General features: G+C 34.2%; 1 protein-coding gene across 3 annotated transcripts in view; it reads left to right on the top strand.

Moving 5' to 3' along the window:
* Positions 1 to 21,091, top strand: part of GRK4 (G protein-coupled receptor kinase 4) — a 119,087-nt gene extending 97,996 nt beyond the window's left edge. For all 3 annotated transcript variants that reach the window (XM_074275006.1, XM_074275008.1, XM_074275007.1), the window contains exons 12-16: positions 1,849 to 2,057; positions 6,339 to 6,476; positions 15,423 to 15,560; positions 18,175 to 18,303; positions 19,453 to 21,091. In XM_074275006.1, coding sequence (XP_074131107.1) covers positions 1,849 to 2,057; positions 6,339 to 6,476; positions 15,423 to 15,560; positions 18,175 to 18,303; positions 19,453 to 19,506 — 668 coding nt within the window. In that variant the 3' untranslated portion in view covers positions 19,507 to 21,091. The remainder of the gene's footprint in view (positions 1 to 1,848; positions 2,058 to 6,338; positions 6,477 to 15,422; positions 15,561 to 18,174; positions 18,304 to 19,452) is intronic.
* The last annotated feature ends 1,978 nt before the right edge of the window (positions 21,092 to 23,069 follow it).

Below are 23,069 nucleotides of genomic sequence, written 5' to 3'. Positions count from 1 at the left end.
GGGATCCTGCTGTCATCCACTAACATCATCTGCTGATAACTGCCATTAACAGGCAGGGATCTACCTTTTCAGTGACCTCTGGTGTTCGAGACCACAACTGTATAGTTGGGTTTAGTCTGGGAATCTCTGTTTAACAAGTCAAATCAGTAAGCATTTATTAAGCACCTGCTATGTGCTAACTAATGACAGGAACACAAATACCAACAGAAAGAAAGCTTTCCTTGCTCTCAAGGAGTTTATATTTAAAAAGGAGAAGGAACACATAAAAGAAAGTTGAAGGTGAAAGAAGAGTAAGCCATTTTGGGAGATGGGAGAAGAAATCCAGAAAATTAGGAGAAGGAATGAAGGCTGGCTTCCAGAACCTCCATTTCCAGGGTGATCTCAAAACCAACTATGCCTTTCTATTCCTAGAAATTATATTTTCTCTTAATGTAACCCAAAGGCACATTAGGTTTTGGTTTTGGTTTTTTTTCATTACCCCTTCACAGAGCTGAAAGATTTAGCTTACATCTGTTTTTCAGAACAACTATTATCTAGCCATTGTCTCCCCAGCTTATATATGTGAAGTTGAGTTTTTTGTTAATATTTACATGTATCTCTTTTTAAAGTCATCTTATGAAAGTGAGCTCTTTTGGATCCTGAATCTGTAATCCATTATGTTTACTATCTCCTACAGCCTGATAGCATTTGCAAATTTGATGAGCTTGCTATCTGTGCTTCTTTCCAAGTAGATGATAAAAATGTTAAAATAGTTCTTTCCAGTATGTATAACCCCATCAACATTGAACCATTTGCAGCCCCTCTTTGAATCCAACTAGTTCTGAATCTATCTCACAGCATTCTCATTTATTCTCCATCTTCACCTTCTCCAAAAGAATCAGATAAGATTTTTTTTCCAGAGGACTTGCTAAAATTTAAGTGAACTATATATATATATATATATATATATATATATATATATATCCCTCATTGTATAGACTCTACAGTTTTGAATCCTCACACACAAGGAAATGGATACATTTACAATGCAGAAGTCATCAAAAAGGAAAAAGTATCTTATGTTCATATTAGGTACATGTTAGATGATTAGATTTAATATAAGCTTTACTTCTGTAGTTGTCAATGCATAAAATTTGATTGTCATGAAGCTCTATGAATGAAGGCCAGAAGGTCCACTCTCATAAGAAGAATACAGTTTGCATTCTGTTGTTTCTACTGCCTATCAGTAGTTTTGATTGATCTAGATGGTGGTAAGCAAGTTTCAATTATTTAACAAGCATTTATGAAGCACTTGAGGGCCCAGCACTATGCTAGGTTTAGAAGAACAAGACATATTAAAGAGTCAGAATCAGAGAAAGAGAGGCACATACATCCTACATTTTGCCTGGGAACATCCTAATATCAGAGGTTTAATGTAGTAATTCCAGATTGGTTTTGTGTTCTTTGAATATTAAAAATGTAAATTTCTATTATGTTATTTGAAATTTCTCAAATAACATTCCATAATGTTTCATTGTGGTATGGAGGTGTAATCTTTGGTGCATGGGGGCATTCCAGTGAATGGTAAGCTTTGGCATGTTTATCCTACTAATCTGGAAAGTTTTCAAGAACAATTCTAGTGATACACTACATGGATGTCAAAGTATAGAGGGATTTATTCAGGTTAGCTGTGCAGTGATGAATTTGTATTCCACTAGAACTTTCCAAGACCATCTACCAAATTTTTTTTTGTTTTAAAGAATGCTTACAAAGAAGAAAAAGTAAATCCTTTTAAGTATTAAAGTATTTTTAATTAGGTATAACATGATCTTAAATATGTCATTTTTATTATTTTTCCTACCTCTGTAGCTCCAGAAGTTATCAATAATGAAAACTATACATTCAGTCCTGATTGGTGGGGACTTGGCTGCCTAATTTATGAAATGATTCAGGGACAGTCACCATTCAGGAAACGCAAAGAGAAAGTCAAACGTGAAGAGGTAGATCGAAGAGTGAAGGAAGATCAAGAAGAGTACTCAGAGAAGTTTTCTGAGGAGGCACAGTCTATCTGCAGGATGGTGGGTGAAGATATATATAGAGGTTTGGAAAATAAATTTCTAACGTGTTTTAAAGAACTGTAATTATAATAGTTTTATTTTTTTCAGTTCCAAATTCTCTCCCCCTCCCCCTTCTCCAGTCATTGAGAAGGCAAGGGGGAAAAGCCTTTTACAAATATATGTGTGTGTATGTATACACACACATACACAAATATATTTAGCTAGAGAGATAGTCATTCACAGCAATTCCTATATCATCCATGTCCACAAAAAGAAAGAAGAAAAGAAAATATGCTTCAACATATTCTTCTCTATATGAAGATAGATCACATATTTCATTATGAGTCCTTTAAAGTTGTGGTAGTCATTGTATTGATCAAGTTTCTAAGTCTCTCAGAGTTAATTATTCTTAGAGTTTTGTCACTTTTGTATAAACTGCGTTCATGCTTCTCCTAGCTTCACTGTGCATCAGATTATGCAAATCTTTCCAGGTATTTCTGGAACTGTACTCTTAATTCTCACAGCCCAACAGTTTTCCATCACATTTATTTGCAGCCATTCTCTTGATGGCATTGTCTCTATTTCCAGTTCTTTGCCACATAAAAAAAAATGCTGTAAATGTTTTTGTACAAATGAGTCCTTTTTTTTTTCTTTGATCTTTTGGAGTATCAATCTAAAACTGATATTACTAGGCCAGAAGATATGTACAGTTTAATAATTTTTTGGCCATAGTTCCAGATTGCCCTCCCAAATGATTGGATTAGTTCCAAGAAAAGTGGATTAAAGAATCTGTTTTTCCACCACTTTTTTAGCATTTGTCATTTCCTTTTTTTAATCAACTTAGCCAATTCCATGGGTATGAAGTGGTATCTCGGAGATGTTTTAATTTACATATTTCTAATTATTAATGATTTAGGGCAATTTTTTTTAAATTTGACTATTGGTAACTTGGATTTCTTCCTCTAAAAATTACCTATTTTTACGCTTTACCATCTATCAATTAGAAAATGGCTCTTATTCTTACAAATTTGACTCAGTCAAATATATCTTTTATATCTTAAAAATGAGACCTTCATCAGAGAAACTTTCTACAGACTCCCCCCACTCCAGTTTCCTTTTTTCCTTCTAATTTTTACTGCATTTGGTCTTTTTTGTTTGGAAACTTTTTCATTTTAGGCAATTAAAGTTACCCATTTTACCTCCTATGAATCTATTTATCCTTCATTTGGTCATAAACTCTTCCTCTATTCATAGAGGCAACCATCATTCTCCTTTAATTTGCTTATTATGTCATCTTTTATATCTAAATCATGTATCCATTTGGAACTTACCTTGGTACACAGTGTGAGATATTGGTCTATACTAGTTTCTACTTGACCATTTTCTAGTTTTTCCACCAGTTTTTGTCAAATAATAAGTTCTTGCCCAGCAGCTAAGTTCTTTGAGTTTATCAAAATTAGGTTGCTGTGCTCATTTGTTTCTGTATATTGTATCCCTAATAATTCATCTCTTCCAATGATAAACTTTTCTCTTTCTTACTCAGTACCAATTTTGTTTTTTTACAATTATGATTTTATAGTATAGTTTGAGATCAGATGCTACTAGATCTCCTTTTTCCTAATTTTTTTAGTTGATTTCCTTGACATTTTGACTTTTTGTTCCTCAATAACTGAATAAGTAAATTAATTTAGTTTTGCTATTTTTATTATGTGGGCAAAGCCTACCCACCCATGAACCATTAATATTTCCACAGTCATTTAAATTTGCCTTTATTTGTGTAAAGATTATTTTATAATTGTGTTTATAAAATTTCCAGATATTTTATGCTATCTGTAGATAGTTTAAATGTAATTTCTCTTTCTATCTCTTCCTGCTATGTTTTGTTGATAATATAGAGAAATGCAGCTAATTTGTGTGGGTTTATTTTATATCCTGCAATTTTGCTGAAGTTGCTAATTGTAATTATTTTTAATAGACTCTTAGATATTCTAAATAAACTATCATATCACCTGGAGAAAATTATAGTTTTGCTTCTCTCTGTACTTTTCCCTGTAATTTCTTTTCCTTGTTTTATTGCTATGAACATTTCTAATTCAGTATTGAATAGTAAGAGTAATAATGGGCATTATTGCTTCATTCTTGATCTTACTGGAAAGGTTTCCAGCATGTCCATTCCTTGGCTCTTAGTTTTAGGTAGCTAATACTTATCATTATATATAGTAATTTTCATTAACACATATATTCAGGCTATATACTTGAATATAGATAGCTGATCAATACTAGCTGTGGGTGGGACTCCGCAATTAAGTACTAAAAAATATATTTTTTGAGTACAATTCACCTTTTAGAGGAAAGGCCAAATATCAAAAATCATCTTCAATATCTGTAATATTAATTCAACTAGAGTCTGATTAAAATTAGAGTCAAATGAAGAGGTTTAACTAAAGGATTTCTAATATCCCTTCCTATTGTAATGTTCTAGGATTCTTTGACTTTCCCAAGATAATACAAAATTCAAATCTAGATCTTCTTACTTTTTCCATTGCTTTTCAGTAATATCATAAAATATAAGCAAAAGTTGACTTTATCACAGTAAACAGAGTTAGAGCTGGAGGGAATCTTAGAGGTTATAAGATCTCCCATATAGAAAGCTAAGGCTAAAGTGAAATCAGTTAATTGCCTCAGGTAATTGATAGATATGGAACATGAAGCCAAACTTTCATGACACTTCTACCAGGACTCTTCTCAATATAGCATCAGATTTCAAAAGACTTGTTAAAATTAAAAGGAGCAATGCAATTATAATCCTGTAGGCAAATATTTATCGTTGAATTGATCAGTGTCCTAAAGTCTTTCAGAGGTATTTATCTGTCTGTTATAGTATAAATTGTTATCCTTTTTCTGCTTACTTCTGCATTATTTCTTAGAGCTCTTCCTAGTTTGAAACTGTCCATTTCTGATCCCTTATGGTATAATAATCTTGCACTACATTCATGTACTATCATTTGTTTAGCTATTTCCTCATGGTAAATTTTTTTTTTTTTTTTTTTTTTTTTTTTTTTAATTATATTTTTTATTATATATATATATATATTTTATAATATTATCCCTTGTATTCATTTTTCCAATTTACCCCCCCTCCCTCTATTCCCTCCCCCCGACGACAGGCAATACCATACATTTTACATGTGTTACAATATAGTCTAGGTACAATACATGTGTGCGAATATCACTTTCTTGTTGCACAATAAACATTAGAATCCGAAGGTACATGCAACCTGGGCAGACAGATATTAGTGCTAACAATTTTCATTCCCCTCCCAGTGTTTCTTCTCTGGGTGCAGCTACCTCTGTCCATCATTGATCAACTGGAAGTGAGTTGGATCTTCTTTATGTTGAAGATTTCCACTTCCATCAGAATACATCCTCATACAGCATTGTTGTTGAAGTGTACAGTGATCTTCTGGTTCTGCTCATTTCACTCAGCATCAGTTGATTTAAGTCTCTCCAACCCTCTCTGTATTCCTCCTGCTGGTCATTTCTTACAGAGCAATAATATTCCATAACCTTCATATACCACAATTTACCCAACCATTCTCCAACTGATGGACATCCATTCATCCTCCAGTTTCTAGCTACAACAAAAAGAGCTGCCACAAACATTTTGGCACATATATGTCTCTTTCCGCTCTTTAGTATTTCTTTGGGATATAATCCCAGTAGTAGCGCTGCTGGGTCAAAGGGTATGCACAATTTGATAACTTTTTGGGCATAATTCCAGATTGCTCTCCAGAATGGCTGGATTCTTTCACAACTCCACCAGCAATGTATTAGTGTCCCATGGGTTTTTTTTTTGTTTGTTTTGTTTTTCACATTAATCATATATATAGGCCAACACAGATTTCAAAGGGATACATGCAGGATATTAATAATGTGAGGAAGCACTAGGTACTTTTAATTAGAGGGAGATATACTGATTAACAAGTTCATATTTTCATGATTTGTTTACCAATTGTATCTCAGAAGTACTTAATAGGTATATTCTCTTGTTATGAGCATTTCTGACATACTTTAGCATTATAACTTAAATAGCAAATCCTTACTGTATAGATAATGCTTTAGCAGCTTCCAGCTAAAAATATCACAAATTCCAAATTAGTAGAGTCTGAACTAATAATTTTTGTTAACCTTTGAAATTTTCCTCTTCTTTTTGTGAAGGTACTTCATTCAGTTCTGTCATATTTTAGAGGAATTTTCTAAGATTAAAAAATTCAATTGATCCCCTTACTTTCTTTTATGCAGTTACTTGAGAAGGATCCAAGAAAACGATTAGGCTGCAAAGGAGAAGGAGCGGCTGGTGTGAAGCTGCATCCTATTTTCAAGGACATTAACTTCAAAAGGCTGGAAGCAAACATGTTAGATCCCCCTTTCTCCCCTGATGTAAGTATAAACCTTGCTCAGAACCACCATTTATCCAGGAACCCTCTCCCCTTTTGTAGACTGCTCCCCTAAAATGAGATCTTTCCAATGGGAAAAAAATATATATTGAAAACTGCCCACCCAGAATTGCTTGTGTGTGTGTGTGTGTGTGTGTGTGTGTGTGTGTGTGTGTGTGTGTGTGTAGATTATATATATATATATATACATATATATATTTACTTTTTAAAGTTTTACTTCTTTTTTTAATTCAAATAAATTTGCTTCATCCTTTATCATCACTACTTTTTGTTTTTCTCACTGTTGTCATTACTTTTCTCCTGAGCCAGAAACACATGGGTTCATGTCCTTACCTGTGTGACTTGGGGTAATTCTTTCAGGCTTTAAGTTGTGATGACCTGAGAGGCAAAGGAATGGTTCCTCATCCGGAAATTCCCTAAACTAAACTAAAATAGCTAGCATTTATATAGCACTTTAAAATTTATAAAGCACTTAGAGTCATTATTACTGTGATAGAATTTATTCCTTTTTAACAATAGAACCACATGCATCAATTGAAATGAAAATTTTTTTAGACATTTTAAACTAGATAAAGTTAGCTTTTTCTATTTCATACTTTTTTTTTTTTTTCCATGATAATATAAGAGCTTCTGAAATGGTTAAATGCTTACTATCATGATTTCCCTTGAAGAGGAAAAATTATTTTCACATTGAAACCCCCCCCCCCCCAAAAAAAAAAAAGTTCCCAAAATAATATCAACTAAGTCAATGTCATTGGCTAGCAAAGTAGAGTAGAGAGAACTGCAGGAGTCTGAGGCCTGAAGTTCACACACCATCTGGACTACATTATTACAGATGTAACCTCAAACAAGTCTCTAGCCCTTAATTTCCTCATTTATGAATTAAGGAGATTGAACTAAGAATCTCTAAGATCCCTTCCAACTCTAAATCTGTAACTTATGAATAGATATATGACCTTTCCAAGTGACTTATTTGAAGAGGACAGTACTCATATTGGCATGACAAATAAGGCAGGGCAATTGATTTAGGAAGGCAGCAGCTATTGCCAGTCTCCCCCAGGAAGAGTACTGATCTCTCTTCCATTCTTAGGCAGCACATAAAAGCAGGAAGATCCAGGTTACATTGATGGTCTCACCCATTTTACTTGCAGCATGATATACTCTGTTCTCCCTTCCTATCCTAACAAAGAAGGAAGCAGTATAGGGCCAGTAGTGAGCATCCCCTGAGTTCTGGTTTTCCCCCCACTTACAATAGCAACCAAGGATCAGAAGCTCTATTCATTCTTAACCATAATCATTCCTCCTTTCTGCATGTTGCACTAGGTTGTCTAATAGTTTCAATTTTTCACAAGTCCCAAAGCCATGTTCAAAAAGTATTACAAAACTAGGGAGCTCTTTGTTTTGGAAGCAGAAAAATCAGAAGAAATGGTTTATAGCTCTGTGATAAAGCAGTGTAATTCTTAGACATCTGATTACTTGAATAGCTTTTACTGGATCAGTTTTTGTTGTTGCTGAATTATTTTTCAATTAACAAAATCTTGCCCTCTCATTTCCCTCCCCCCATTGAGAGAACAAACAAAAAAAGCCCTCTTAGAAACTTGTATATCAAGCAAAACAAGTTCCTTCATTGCCTACATCCCCCAGAAATGTCTGAGTCTATCACCTCTGTATTAGAGATGAATTTTATCTTTCATCATGAGTTCTCTGAAATTGTGATTGGTATTATATTGAGCAAAGTTGGTAAATCTTTCAGAGTTGTTTGTCTTTTCATTAATGTTAATTGACTTTTTAAAGTGTTTGATGGGTTTTTTGTATTAAAAATATTTTCAGATTATTCCTAATTCATGAGAAGTCTCTTGTTATTAAAGTAAAACTAATAATACAGTGGCCTTTACTTTAAGTGTTATTACATAAATCATTCTCCTGGTTCTGCTCATTTCTCTTGACATTATTTCATATATCTTTCCAGGTTTCTCTGAAAAGGGATGCTAATCCTCTTTCTTTGATCTCTTTTGAATCTAAAACTAGTAGTAATGTCGTTGAGTCAAAAAGTTTGCACATTTGCTTTCCAGTTCGCCTGCTATATTTTTGTTAGTGTCCCTGGTGGAAGTGGCACTTTGACCGTGTGCTCTAAATTACTTGGTGCATGAAGCATACTAAAGGACAGCATATTGAGGCCTTTGTCACAAGAGCAGTGACAGTTTTATCCTTGACAGGACCTTCTGAGCCTTTCCTTGTTCTTTCAGACTTGCCTGTGATAGAAGTAGCTAGATGCTTACAATTTACTTGAATGTATAACTCTAATCAGTCCTTTGAAACCACTCAGCCTAGGAACCAGGTGGGTGAAGTGCATTAAAATGTGTTCCCATCATCACCTTTGTGAAATTTGTTCTTGCACATTCTCCCTGTTGCCACATGACCCATGAGTGTGGCCAGTGCAGTCTAGCCACAGCCTTCCCTTCATAAGAAGTGGAATTAGATGTGTCCTCACTCCATGATCTTCTTGGCTGCCATTACTGTTGATTGATTCCATTTTGGAGTTAGCTCCTCACCAGGAGAAGAAAAGCAGAGTGAAATGAGTGCCTCATCAGAGCCCATGCAGAATGAGTGGCCTCCTTTTCTATCTGGCCTCTCAGGTATCTAATAGCCTATTGACTTTGTCAAGCTCCATACCATAAAGAGACTATTCTAATTAGTCCCTACATTTCCTGTCCTGTAGCTATCAAACTCTTCCTTCCTTGCTCCCCTAATCCCATGATACATTTGCCATCTGCCATGCACTTCTCTCTTCTTCTACTTCTGTTTGTCTCATTACTCATCAGTTTCCTTTGCCCATTAACTAGGAACTAGAAGCTAGGTCCCTTTTTTCCTTTTTTTTTTCCCCCTTTACATTTTTTTAATCTCATTTGTTTCTAGGGATACAGTTATCTATGCAGATGATTTCAAAACCATCATGGTTTGGTCTCTATAGTTTTCAGTCTCTCTCAACTCAGACTTAGTCATTGCTAACTGCAAACACATCTAGATCTCCCCCATCCTTTCAAAAAAAAAAAAAACAAAACTTGATTTTGCCATATAATTAGCATATTATAGTAATAATAACACTAGATTTGTAATCAGAACCTAGGATCATAATCTGATAATGCCAGGTTTATAAAATGAGTCAACTAAGAATACCATTGAGGTTCCTTTCCAGCACTAAATCAGTAATCTGTGAAGAAAGAGAATAGCTGATCATCACATTCTAGCTTTTCAGGAAAGATAGTCTGGTTAATAGATATGACAGTACATCTGGAAATAAGATCTCAGTTTGAATCCTGATTCAAGTACATACTAATTTGGTTTACCTTATGCAAACCACTTAACTGCCTCGGTTTCATTATCTGTAAAAAGGGGATAATTAAATTGGAAATTGAGGAGATGCCCATCAATTGAGGAATGATTCAATAAATTTGCTAAATGGCTAAGTAAATTTGTGATGGAATATTATTATTCTATGGGAAATGATGAGCAGGATGCTCTCAGAACAAAAGAAAAACAAAACTTGGAAAGTCTTCAATGAAATCAAGCAAAATGAAATGTATACAAAGTAATAGCAATGTTCTGGAATGACCAGCTGTAAATGACTTTGCTATTCTCAGTAGTTCAATCATTCATGACTACTCTGAAGGACTTAAACGATGAAAAATCCTAACCATACCCAGAGAAGGAACTGATTGTGTTTGAATACAGATTGAAGCTTTTTCTCTGTCTCTGTCTTTCTCTTTTTAACTTAATTTTTTTAAGGTTTTTATTTTCTTTAGGGCAGATCATCTATGTTAATGTCTTGCATAACTTCACATGTGGTTTCTTCATTGTGGGTGGGAATAGGGGAGAAAACCTAGAACTTAAAAATTTTAAACTTCTCATCTTCTACTTCTCATTATTTGGCTTAGATCACCACTTCTCAACTGAAACTCTCTTCCCCAAAATTACTAATGATTTCTTAGTTGCCAAGCCCAGTGACCTTATCTCAGCCCTTATCCTTCTTAAACTCTTTGCAGCCTAATGTTGTCACCTACCTGCAATAGTGGGTGGAGTTTTCTTTTGATTTGTCTCCTACCTCACTACCTCTTCTCAATTTTCCTTTCCTGGATGATCTCTTCCTGTATATTGCCTCATATGTCCTCTTCTAGGGCTCCCTGGGTCTCTGTTCTCATGCTCAAAGATTTTATTAGTATCCATGGGTACAAATTTGTGAAACAAAAGCACTACTTTATAACCCAGATGATTGTTTAAGGACTGAAAAATCTGACAGTGGCATTTTTCTTAAAAGGTACAGTGATTTCATATTACCTCTAAGATTAAAATACAAATTCCTCTGCTGAACACGAAGAGGCTTCACAGTGTAGACCCAGATTTATTCCTTGCTGCTGCTCACCAGAAGCTGTGCATTCCAGCCATGTTCTTGTTTGCTTTCCCTGTGCATAGCAGTCCATCCCTCTCTCTGAGTCACTGCCCAGGCTTTTCCCTACTCCCCTTCATATTTCCCCCTCTTAGAAACTCTCCCTTCCTGGCAGCAGTACATGCCACTGCCTGCCCAAGGAAGTGCACCTACCCAATCTGTGAACAGCTCCTGCACTCCATCAAACATGGCTGTTTATTTGATATTTGTTTTTAATTTACTTATCTGTGTATGTCCTTTTTTACCTTTGTATTCTTAGCACCTAGTACAATATCTGGTATATCATATGTACTTAAACAAAACTTGTTACTGTCAAAGTTGACAGCCTTTCTTTTGATGGTTTCATTTATCTCTATAACAATGACTCCTAATCCAGATATCAAATCCTATTCTGAATTCTAGCCCTTCATTATCAATAGTGGAACATTTTCACCTATATGGTCTGTATGTCAAATATCTTTTGGACATTTCCTACCCAAAATATCTTCTTCCATAAACCTGTCCTTCCTCCTCACTTTACTATTTTTATTATGGAGGACAAGGAGGGAAGTGCTTCCTTCTTTTTAGAAATCTGTGTTCATAACTTTAAGATTAGCCTTGATCTCCCACCTGAAAAACAAGAAGAGTGGATAGTATATTTCAAACAGGGGGATGACTTGTGACAGTATACGTAAGGAAAAAGATGGTGATTGAGATTGGAGAACAATTAGTAGTCCTGTGGACTAGAACCTAATGAAGGAAGGATTTAAGGTTGGAAAGGCTGACTGAAGTTTAAAATTTATCCTAAAGGAAATAGAAAATTATTGAAGACTTGAGCAAGGGAATAACATGGTGCAAGATGAACCTGGCAGCTATATAGAGCATAGAATTAGAATAGAGTGGACCTGGAGACAGAGATATTGATATGGATAGAAGGTCATATATAATTATAATTAATAGTAGATGTGTACTTGAAAAGAAAGGGGTAGAAATGAAGGAGAGTGTAAAGGTAGATTAAGATTTGGCAACTGCCTGCATTTTGGGGTAAGGACGGCAGAAGAACATCTTCCCTTAAGAAACACAAAAAAAGCTCTCCCCTCAAAGGCCTTTTATTTAGGGGAGGGGGCGGGAAACAACATATATGCTAATTAGCATAAGAATTTGTGCTGAGAGAGGGGTGTGGATCAGGATATACTCTGCAAAGAAGGGGGCACTTAAGCCAAGCTTGGAAGAGAGGTTGTGGACTCCGTGAGGTGAAAGTGAGAAGAAAGTGTATTGCGGACAAAGAGCAGTTTGTCCTAAGGCGCAGCTTGAGGAGACGGAACAACATGTCCATTTGGCTAGAAAGTGAAGTGTGGGGAAGAATAGCGTGCAGTAAGCATGGGAAGAGAAGGTGGAGCCAGATTGAGAACTGCTTTAAATTCCAAACAGAAGAGTTTATGTTTTATCCCAGGGGTCATAGGCAGCTTCCTATGTAAGGGAGGGGACATGGTTGGACCCAGTTTTAGGAATGTCAGCTGGCAGCTGTGAGGAGAATTGTTTAGAATGAAGAGAGACTGGGAACAGGAGATCTGTTTAGGAGACTCCTTCAATGGTCTAGGGGAAAGGTGATGAGTGCCTGGATTAGTGTTGTGACTGAGAGTTATTGATGAGAGCAAAAGTGACACATTGGTGAAGGAAAAGAAAGAGTTAAGGGTGACCTCGAGGTTCCAAAATGAAGTAACAACCTATTTAGCCTTGAGAAGAGGAATTTAAAGTAGAGATTGAGATGCCCAGAAGTGAAGTGGACTGCCTCAAGTGTGCTGTATCCAGAAGCTTGGGTGGGGAGCTATTTTAATGGGGTTTAGGTTCTACTGGATTATGTTTAGGTCTCTTCGAGCTCTTGAACTCAGTGACTTTGTGGAAAAACCATTACCCTCAACAGAAATAGTGAAGTTAGGAATGAGAAAGGTTGTTTAAGTACTGTGTTGAGTCTTTTTTGGATACATTGAATTTCAGATAGGCAGAGGTTGATGCTAGACATATAGACACATCTTTGAATCACATAAACCACCTTTTCCATGTCTTGCGTTACAATTGTATCAATTGTACAAGTAAACCTAAAGGACAAAGACAAATTCACCTTTACCTTTGCATCCAAAATGTGCTTTATTTATGCTGAAAGCTTTCTCTTAGGGATCATGAATTTTCTTTTAGAACACCACTTCATTATTTTTAATTATTTTTAAATTTTATTTTATTTTAAAAATCACAGCAAAAAAAAAAACAAATATTAGTTGAATTGGTATCTGAATTCATGCCCTATTTTGTGGGTGTAAGAGATGCATTTCTATCATGGAGAATATCTGTTTTAATGACTCCAGGTATTTTTTGATTTTGATTCCTGGGTTCATTTTCCAAGCCACATAATCCCAGAAATATAGACAAAGTAATGCAGTGTCCTTTCCCCCGGTTTGAGTCTCAGTTTCTTTCTTTATAAAACTGAGAGAATTAGATCAGATCTTGTAAGAGCCTTCCAATTTTATTCAATTCATCAAACAGAGTAATGCAGTAGATAGTGCTGAACAGATTCAGATAGAGCAGAGTTCGAATCCAAACTGACAATAATAACTTTGTGACCCTGGGCAAGGGACTTGACTTCTTCACTGAGTTATCTTATTGGTAAAATGGGACTCATAATAATAGTACCTCCTTCACAGATTTGTTGTATGTGTATAAGGACTTTGTTCTAAGACAATTTTAAAAGTCATGGTGGGAAATGTTATCCACATCCAAAAGTACTTAATACAGTGGCTGGAACATATAATAGGAACTTTGTTCAGGTTTATTTCTTTTCCTTTCTTTCCTTTCCCTACACCTGAAAGGCATTATTATCAGTTGCTGGGAATATAATGATAAATGTAATACAAAAACTTCTCTCATGAAGTCTTAGTTTAATGTAACAAAGAAAGGTATACAAATAATTGTCATAAAGGAGAATAAAATAAGTGTAAAAGAAAGATAAAGTGGGGAAATTTGAAAAGAAAGATCACTTTGAGCTGGTGGAGACTGGAAATACTTCCTGAAATAATGAGAATCTGAGCTGGACCCTAGAAGGACAATAGCAGATAGAAGGGTTAGAGGATTACACTGTAAAAAAGTGCAGAAAGGAGAGAATGGATAAATGATAGTAAAGACTGTGGGGATTGAGTGTGAATCACAGCATAGTATTTTCACTTTTTGTTGTTGTATGCATTTTGTTTTCTTATTTTATTTTTCTTTTTGGATCTGATTTTTCTTGTGTAGCATAATTGTGGAAATACATATGGAAGTATTGCACATGCTTAACATATATTGGATTACTTGCTGTGTAGAGGAAGGGGTAGAGGGAAGAGGCGGAGAAAAAAAATTAGAACAAAGTTTTGCAAGGGTGAATGTTGAAAACTATCTGTGCATATGTTTTGAAAATAAAAAGCTTTATTAAAAAAGAAAAAATGATATATGCTATATCATATTTTAGCTCTTCTGTAGACATAGGAAAGAATGGAAGCAGGAATGAGCTCCTTTCTTCCTAACGTTGGGCATCATACCTTCTGCTAGCTACAGGCCTACTAACAGTAAGAGCTGTCCAAAAGTATAATGGGCTATATAGGCAGGTAGTAATTTCCTTAAAAGTGGAGTTAAATGATTATCAGATAGGGATATTGCAGATGCAAGTTAATATTACAGTTGGATTTTGGAAATATTATTTAGTGATTCTATACCCTACCCATCCAAGGCAGATTTCAGAAAAACCTGGAAAGATTTACTTGAGCTAATGCTGACTAAAGTGAGCAGAACCAAGAAAACATTGTAATAGTAATAGCAATATTGTACAGATGATCAATTTTGATAGACTTTGTTCTTCTCAGCAATTCAAAGATCTAAGACAATTTTAAAAGAGTCATGGTGGGAAATGTTATCCACATCCAAAGAAATAGCTGTGGAGTCTGAATGTAGATCAAAGCATACTATTTAACTTTTTTAGTTGTTTTTTTTTTGTTGTTGTTGTTCTGAGTCTTTCACAACATGACTAATGTGAAAAGATGTTTAATATATAACCTATATTAAATTGCTTGCCATTTAGGAGATGGATAAGGGGAGCAAGGGAAATCAAAATCTTATAAAAGTAAATGTCAAAAATTAATGTTTTTTTTTTAATCATTAAGTATCTTTTGGGGGGGAAAAATGTTAAGAATCTGATGGTGTTAGGGGCCATTCCCCATTGATATGTGATGACAAGTATATAAGAGATTAGATCCAGGGTCTTATAGAGATTAGAAATGAGAAATTTCTAACTAGAGAATTGATTTCTTTGTACCGTTTAGATCGTCATAGAAGCATATTAAGTGAATTGTGTAAAACTTTGTCCCAGCTTTAAAGAGAAATTTTAAAAATACACGTGTATTTTGTATTCAGATATTTTAGTTCAAAGTAAGCAAGCAGTTGTACTAGGTATTAAAGACTTTCTTCTATTTCTGTACACAGCCACGTGCAGTGTATTGTAAGGACGTTCTGGATATTGAGCAGTTCTCAACAGTAAAAGGAGTGAACCTGGATACTACAGATGATGATTTCTATTCCAAATTTGTTACAGGTTGTGTCTCCATCCCCTGGCAAAATGAGGTACTGTACCCTTAATTTAAGTTAAAGGAATGGCTATAAATGAAGGCAAAATGTCAATTTAACTTGAAATTTTATTTACCCAGATAGTATCACTAAAAGGGTAGGGGCAGGAGGTATACCAAATCTATATCCACAAAAGTACTGCAGTTAGCAATTGACTAGAAACATGCAAGCTTCATTTACTCTAGTTTGTATAAGGTGGAACAGATGGTGGCCATCTGTTTGCTTAGCTCAGGATGATGGAGAATTGCCCACAGAACCTGTAGCCCCTCTAAGGCTTATTTCTGCAGTGAAGACCAGGAATCCATATGTTACATCATAGTCTTCTTTGAGGGTATTTATATTCTCTGTTTGAAAGTGCACCATTGAGAGAGAGAATTTTATATCTAGGTAAATAATTTAGTGCATTTGTGAGGAGATGGTATTTGAAGAACCTAGAAGCACATCAATTCAACAAATTAAGGATATGCTATATGCAAAGAATTGTGCAAGTGCTAGAAGGGAAATATAAGCATTAAAACAGCAGCTGTGCTTTGTTTGGGAGGCAACAGGGGTTTAAATACGGCTCAGTATGACTTTGGATAAGTCACTTAATTTCTCTTACCTTAGTTCTTATATCTATTATATAAGGAGGAGGATAAATGAGGTGACACTAAATCCCTTTAGGTTTCATGTTTCTAGTTCTGTGCTAGGATAATAGGGACTGGACACATTATTTTTTTATGAAGTCTATGATCCTGTGATTCTCATGGAGCTTTTGGTCAATTAGAAGAGGAGTACTTACTTAATTAATGGAATATAAATATAAAAGATAGGTGCTCTTACATCAGGAAGAGAGGTAGCCTTTGTTGTGGTCTTTAAGGATAGGGTAGGGTGAGAGTTCAACCAGCTGGTACAATGAAGGAAGAAGGATTTTAGGAATAGGGACTTGGTATGAACAAAGATCCCAAATTGTGGAATAAGAAAGGACAAAAAGAAATCTGTTTTGACTAACGCAAAGAACAACAACCTTTTTTCAGGAAGAACAAGTTCTGAGCTTCAATAGCTTTAAAATGAACCATGACTTTTGGAATGCCTTTTCTTTTTCCCGTTGTTGTGAGAGGAATTTTTAAACCAATCTATTCTAAACTAGTTTATAATAGCTATATATTTTTGTAATATAATTTACATAAGTACATTAATACAACAGAGGAAGCATACAAAGCATAATGAATAGAGAATCTGTCTTGAGTCTGGAAGATTTGGGTTTAAGTCTTGCTTCTGAGTACTATTGTTACAGTACATGAAAGAAGTCTGAGCAGGTCATGTCACCTCTTGGTGCCCCGGCTTCTCACTGGGATTACGCATTGCAAAGTATAGATCTTCAACACTGGTAGAAAGTGATTCTCTTCACCAGGAATATCTAATACCAATGAAATCATAGGTTTGATTTCCTCCTGCCTCCCCCCCCCAAAAAAAAAAAAAAAAAAAGTCTAGAAAGACAAAATGATTTGTTTCTGGAAGGATCCATGTTAGGAAAAACATATGTGGTGTTGGAACCAATGATAAAAAGAGCCTTAAGAATTGCCATAGACTTCTTTCATTGACACATCTTAATGGTATTTATCACTAATTAATTATAATTAAGGAAGGAAAAGAGAATTTGTCCCCAAGAGCAATAGTTTCAAACTCAAATAGAAACCAAGACCACTAATCCACAGTTAAGGATCCCTCCAGGCAGCATATTGAGTTAGTTTTAAAGTATAATGTTATCTGTGTTTGTTTGTTTGTTTTTGTATTTGTATTTTATTGGATTTTCATTGGATTTGATTTCCTAATTGCATTTTAATCCAATTCAACTGTACTTGAAAGTTGGCTGCCTGTTTAACATGTCAGCCTGAAAAGAGGAGGGAAATCAGAGCAAGAAAACATCATGGAAATTACTAAATAAAGACAACTCAAAACAGGAAGTCTGAAGCAGGCACTCTGATTTGACTGTGAGAAGTGGGAGTGTTTTGTGATTGATATTAAAATATAAATTGGATTATTCCACTAAATTCTGTGTGGAGAGAAGGCAGGGCTTAAGAGAAGTAAGCCTTAGCTCATTTCTCAATTCATTTCTGAAGGCATTTCAAGATTTACTAAATTTAGATTATTCAGCACTTAGATTCAGATTTCTTTGATCATTTTGGATAATGGAACCATAGATTATAGACCTTTTGGTTGAATGTAACCAGCGGGGAAGAGTATTAATAGATATAATTGAAAAGTTTTGCTCAGGACAGGCAGTAGTGGACCTTAAATGTTAACCTTAAAAAGTTGAACTTTATTTATTATGCTGTAAGAAATTTTTGAAGAGAATTTTTTAAAAGATTGAAGGAATGACCTAATTACATCTGTGCCTAATAAAAATTAATTAAGTAGTGAAACAAAGGACAGATTGGGAGAAAGATGAGTTAAGCAGCAATGATGATGGTTCAAGTAGAGAGTAAGAAAAGCTTCACTGAAGGCAGCCACTGTTCAGTTGAGTGTCAGATTTCACTCAACAGCTTAGGAATGGATTTATGCGAACAGAATTAATTTTACTTCAAGGTATCAAGATTTTTTTTTTCTGTTACCTCTCTTTTGTATGCAGATGATTGAAACAGAATGTTTTAAAGACATCAACACATTTGAAAATGACAAGCTGACATCAGATCTAGATGTTAACAAGCATACTCCAAGACCAAAGAGAGGCTTCTTCCATAGACTCTTCAGAAGAGGGGTAAAAATCTGCTGGGGATTTTAATAACTTTCATTATTTCATCAGTGTAGAATCTTTATCCACATTGTGATTTTTTTTTTTTTATTTTATTTTTTTTGAGGCTGGGGTTAAGTGACTTGCCCAGGGTCACATAGCTAGGAAGTGTTAAGTATCTGAGATCAAATTTGAACTCAGGTCCTTGGGCTGGTGCTCTATCCACTGTACCACCTAGCCACCCCCAACATTGTGATTTTTAAGCATGCTCTTAAATTAGCCCAAAAATCCACCCACTATGTTGGAAGCCATTTCCTAGTCCTAATTATGTTTTGTGGGTCCCAGTGTAAAACTGACTTATCATTTTAATAACTTGTTTTACCTAAATTTGGCTCACAAACTTCGTTGTAGAAACTATAAGTGTAGTATTTCCATATTTTATACATAAAGAACTGAATGTTTAAAAAAAAAAGTTACTATTTAAAAAAAAATTCTATACCAACATGTAATTATTGTGTATTGATTTTAACCAGTCAAATGTGCGAGTTTGACTAACCTATAAAAGCAAAGTAGAATTAAAAAACCTGTAAGAAAGCTGAACCTTTTCTGTTATGAATAGCTTGTTTCATATACCTATTCATTGTGAAGATGATGAACTAGGGGGGCAGCTAGGTGGTGCAGTGGATAGAGCACCAGCCTTGAATTCAGGAGGACCTGAGTTCAAATTTGACCTCAGACATTTAACACTTCACACTTCCTAGCTGTGTGACTCTGGGCAAGTCACTTAACCCCAGCCTCAGGGAAGGAAAAAAAAAAAAAAAGATGATGAACTAGTTCAAATAAACTAAGAGAAAATGATTTGAGTTTTTTCATTTTAAAATTGTTAAAATGAAAATTGTCTTAACCTGAAACCATATTGGAAAATTGTTCAATACGCCTTAGAAATTAAGTTCCAGGTTGTTGGAATAGAAACATTAATTAATGTACATATTTTAACATATATTGAATTACTTGCTGTCTAGGGGAGGGGATGGGGGAAAAGGAGGGAGAAAAAATTTTTGAACACAAGGTTTTGTAAGGGTGAATGTTGAAAACTGTGCATATGTTTTGAAAATAAAAAGCTTTTTTTTTTTAAAGAAACATTAATTAAAATAGCTGATGTGCTTTCTTTTGCAGGTCTGTTTTAAATCTGGTTACAGTGATGATGACGAGGAACCTATGAGACTTTAAACCACTGTAGCATAGCCAAAAAGCCAAATGCAAAGAATGAGTAAATTCTGAATATTTTATTGTATCTATGAACTGTAATAAAAAAAAGTTTATTATAAATTTTAAAACATACTATGTGAGTTTACAGATTTTGTACATTTGTACTTAAATTATGTTCAGATGTATATTTTCACTAAAACTTTATTGAAGAAAAAGCCATAAAAATACCATTTTGCTGTAATGCATTTATTATTATCCAATATATATACTAGATTTAGCCATGTCTGAACACATGTGAGATATGACTATGTTAATTGAAATGACTTGGGAAATAAGTACAGACCTGTTGTTTCTTGTGAATCAACTTAAATAACATTATTTATGATTGCTTAGGATTTTTATTGAACTTATATACAAAGGAATGGCATTACTTCATGGATTTATACTGATTTCTAGGATAGGAAGAAAAGATTCACTATCCCTCTTCTCAGGGTACATTCAAAAATTCAAAAAAAATCAATCACTTTATAATAATAAGAGGATTAATTAATGTTGTACAGTATCTTTTTATATTAATGTAGCATAATTCTTTCAGAAGTATGTTTTTATTCTTCACTATGTTCTTGTGAATTCACATTTATATCTGCCCATAGAAGTATGGTGTCTATATTACTTTTCTTATACCAATATTTCTTAATCAACATAATGTTGATATTTATGTGGCTGGTTATGGCTTTCTTCTAGACTATATTTATTTACTTATTGAAAGTTATGTAGTTTCCTGTGACTCTGGAGTCACAGCCTTGGTAGTCATTAAGAGACTGCTAACCAAGTGCTGAACTATTCAAAAATGTGTAGCATTATGGGTAATTTGGTCCTTCTGGATGTTTAAAGCCTCAAAACCAGATGCAGCTGGTTACAAAGTTCTTAATAGTGTAAAGACTTGCTCTTATGTTTCATAAGTAAAAAACTGAGTGATGGGGGAGAGAGTCCCAAAACACTGATTCTGAAAATGTTTAAACAGCCTGTACGGGAATAAAATCTATCACTGTAAATGTAAAATAAATATCATATAAAGGTGCTCTAGCTTATAGCATTCACTTTACTAATAATAAACTCAGCATTTCATAAATTAATATCACAAAAAGATACAATACTTAAATTAATGATATAATTAGGATAAAACTTGAAAGACTATTGTGCTAGGACCTCTATTAGAATTTTAAAATGTTTTTTTCTCAATTACATGTAAAAACAATTAACAATTCATTTTTAAAATTTTGAGTTCCAAATGTTCTCCCTCCATCTTTTCCCTTTTCTTTCAATGAGAAAGCAAGCAGTTTAATATAAATGATACATTTGCAGTCATGCAAATTATATATCTGTATTAGTCATGTTGTGAAAGAAAATAGACTCTCCCCCTCAAAAAAAAAAAAAAGTTTTTTAAATCATGATTCATTCTGCATTCAGATGTTATTATTTCTCTAGAGGTGGATAGCATTTTTTATCATAAATCCTTTAGTTTGGATTATTGTGTTTCCAGTTCTATGCCACCATAAAAAAAAAAAAAAAAAAGGACTGCTATAAATATTTTTGTACAAATAAATCCTTTCTCCTTTTGTTTATTTATTTTTTTAGAATATAGACCTCACTGGCTCAAAGGGAATTTCCTGGGCATAGTTCCAAATTGCTCTCCGAAGTGGTTAAATCAGTTCACAACTCAACCAACAATGCATTAGTGTCTCAATTTTTTCACATTCCCTTCTAACATTTTTCATTTTCCTTTTCTGTCATACTAGCCAATCTCATAGATATGTTTTAATTTTATTTAATTTGTCATTTTCTAATCAAGTGTTTTGGAGCTTTTTTTTTTTTTTTAATGATTGTAATAGCTTTTATTACTTCATCTGAAAACTGCCTGTTCATATTCTTTGACCATTTATTATTGGGGGAATGACTTGTATTCTTATAAATCTGATTCAGTTTTCTAAATACTTGAAAAATGAGGCCTTTATTTAGAGAAACTTGCCATAATTTTTTTTCCCACAATTGTAATTACAATGTATTTCCCTCCATCTTTTTTTTCCTCCTGTTTATCCTGCTCTTTTTTCACCCTGTCCATCCTTTGGTTCTTTTTGCCACTTCCCGTAGTCTTTTCTATAACTCCCTACTCCTTTTCATTTTTTTCCCCTACTGCTTCCCTATGGGGTAAGGTAGATTTCTAGACTTGATTGAGTAGAAGCTGCTAAATCTTGTTAATCCTGATCATAGCTACACAATATTTGAATTGTTTTTTTCTGTCTGTTTGCATTATTTGAAAAGCTTGGACTCTGGAATCTGACTATCATATTCCTGAGAATTTTCATTTTGGAATCTCTTTTAAGAGGTGGATTTGTTCTCTTTTACGCTATGAGTCTAAATTTTCCTTGATAATTTCTTGAAATATGATGGACTCTTTTTGATGGAGTTACTAACTTCCACTTGCCCAATTCTGATTTTTAAGGAATCATTTTCTTCTTTCCATTTGGCCAATTCTACTTTTTTAAAGAATTATTTTCTTCACTGAAATTTTGTGCATCTTTTTTCCACATGGCCTATTCTGCTTTCTAAAGATTTTGTCAGTGGATTTTTGCACTTATTTTGGCATTTAGTCTATTCTGTTTTTAAAGTGTTATTTTGTCTAGTATTTTTACGTATATGCCTCCTTTACTAAAATCTTTGTATGATTTTTTTTATGTTTGTGATTTTATTTTATTTTTATTTATAATTTTTTCACAGTATATATGCATGAGTAATTTTTTTTTTTATAATATTATCCCTTGTATTCATTTTCCCAAATTATCCCCTCCCTCCCTATACTCCCTCCCCTTGATGACAGGCAATCCCATACATTTTACATATGTTACAATATAACCTAGATACAATATATGTGTATAAATACCATTTTCTTTTTTGCATGATTTTTTTTGCATCAATTATATTTATTTTCTCAATTTTTCCTCTGCTTATCTTACTTGATTTTTAAAATCCTTCTTGTCCTCTTCTAAGTCTTCTTTTTTGGACCTGAAACCATTGGACATTTTTCTCTAAAGCTTTGTATGAAGCAGTTTTGATTCTTTTGTCTTCTTCTGAGATTGTTTTGGTCTTCCCTATCACCACAGTATTTTTTTATGATAATTTTTTTGTTTGTTTTTATCATTTGCTCATTTCCCCAACCTATTCTTTGATTTTTAACTTTATGTTAAAATTGGGCTCTGTTCCTAGGGTTTTAGAGATACTATTCTAAGCTTCAGATCTCTTTATGCAGATGTTTTCAGAGATGGTTATGTGGGTCTGTAAGTTTTCAGTTTTTCCAAGGTGATATGATCTAAGGAGTTGTTGTTTTTTTGTTTTGTTTTCTTTACACTGTCCTTCTTGCCCTACTCTGGTTTGTGAATGACCACGAGCACTTTTGTAACAAGGGTCTTGCTTCCCTACAACCCTAGCATGATAGTGCTTCTGTTCACTTCCAGAACTGCAACTCAGATCCACATCTAGATAATGCAACAGAGTCCTTCACTTACAGCAGAGGGGACCCCTGTAAT

Source organism: Sminthopsis crassicaudata, chromosome 6 (assembly GCF_048593235.1).
Source record: "Sminthopsis crassicaudata isolate SCR6 chromosome 6, ASM4859323v1, whole genome shotgun sequence".
Taxonomy (NCBI): Eukaryota; Metazoa; Chordata; class Mammalia; order Dasyuromorphia; family Dasyuridae; genus Sminthopsis; species Sminthopsis crassicaudata.
The sequence above is the reverse complement of the archived record's forward strand: the minus strand, read 5'-3'. Positions and strand labels throughout refer to the sequence as shown.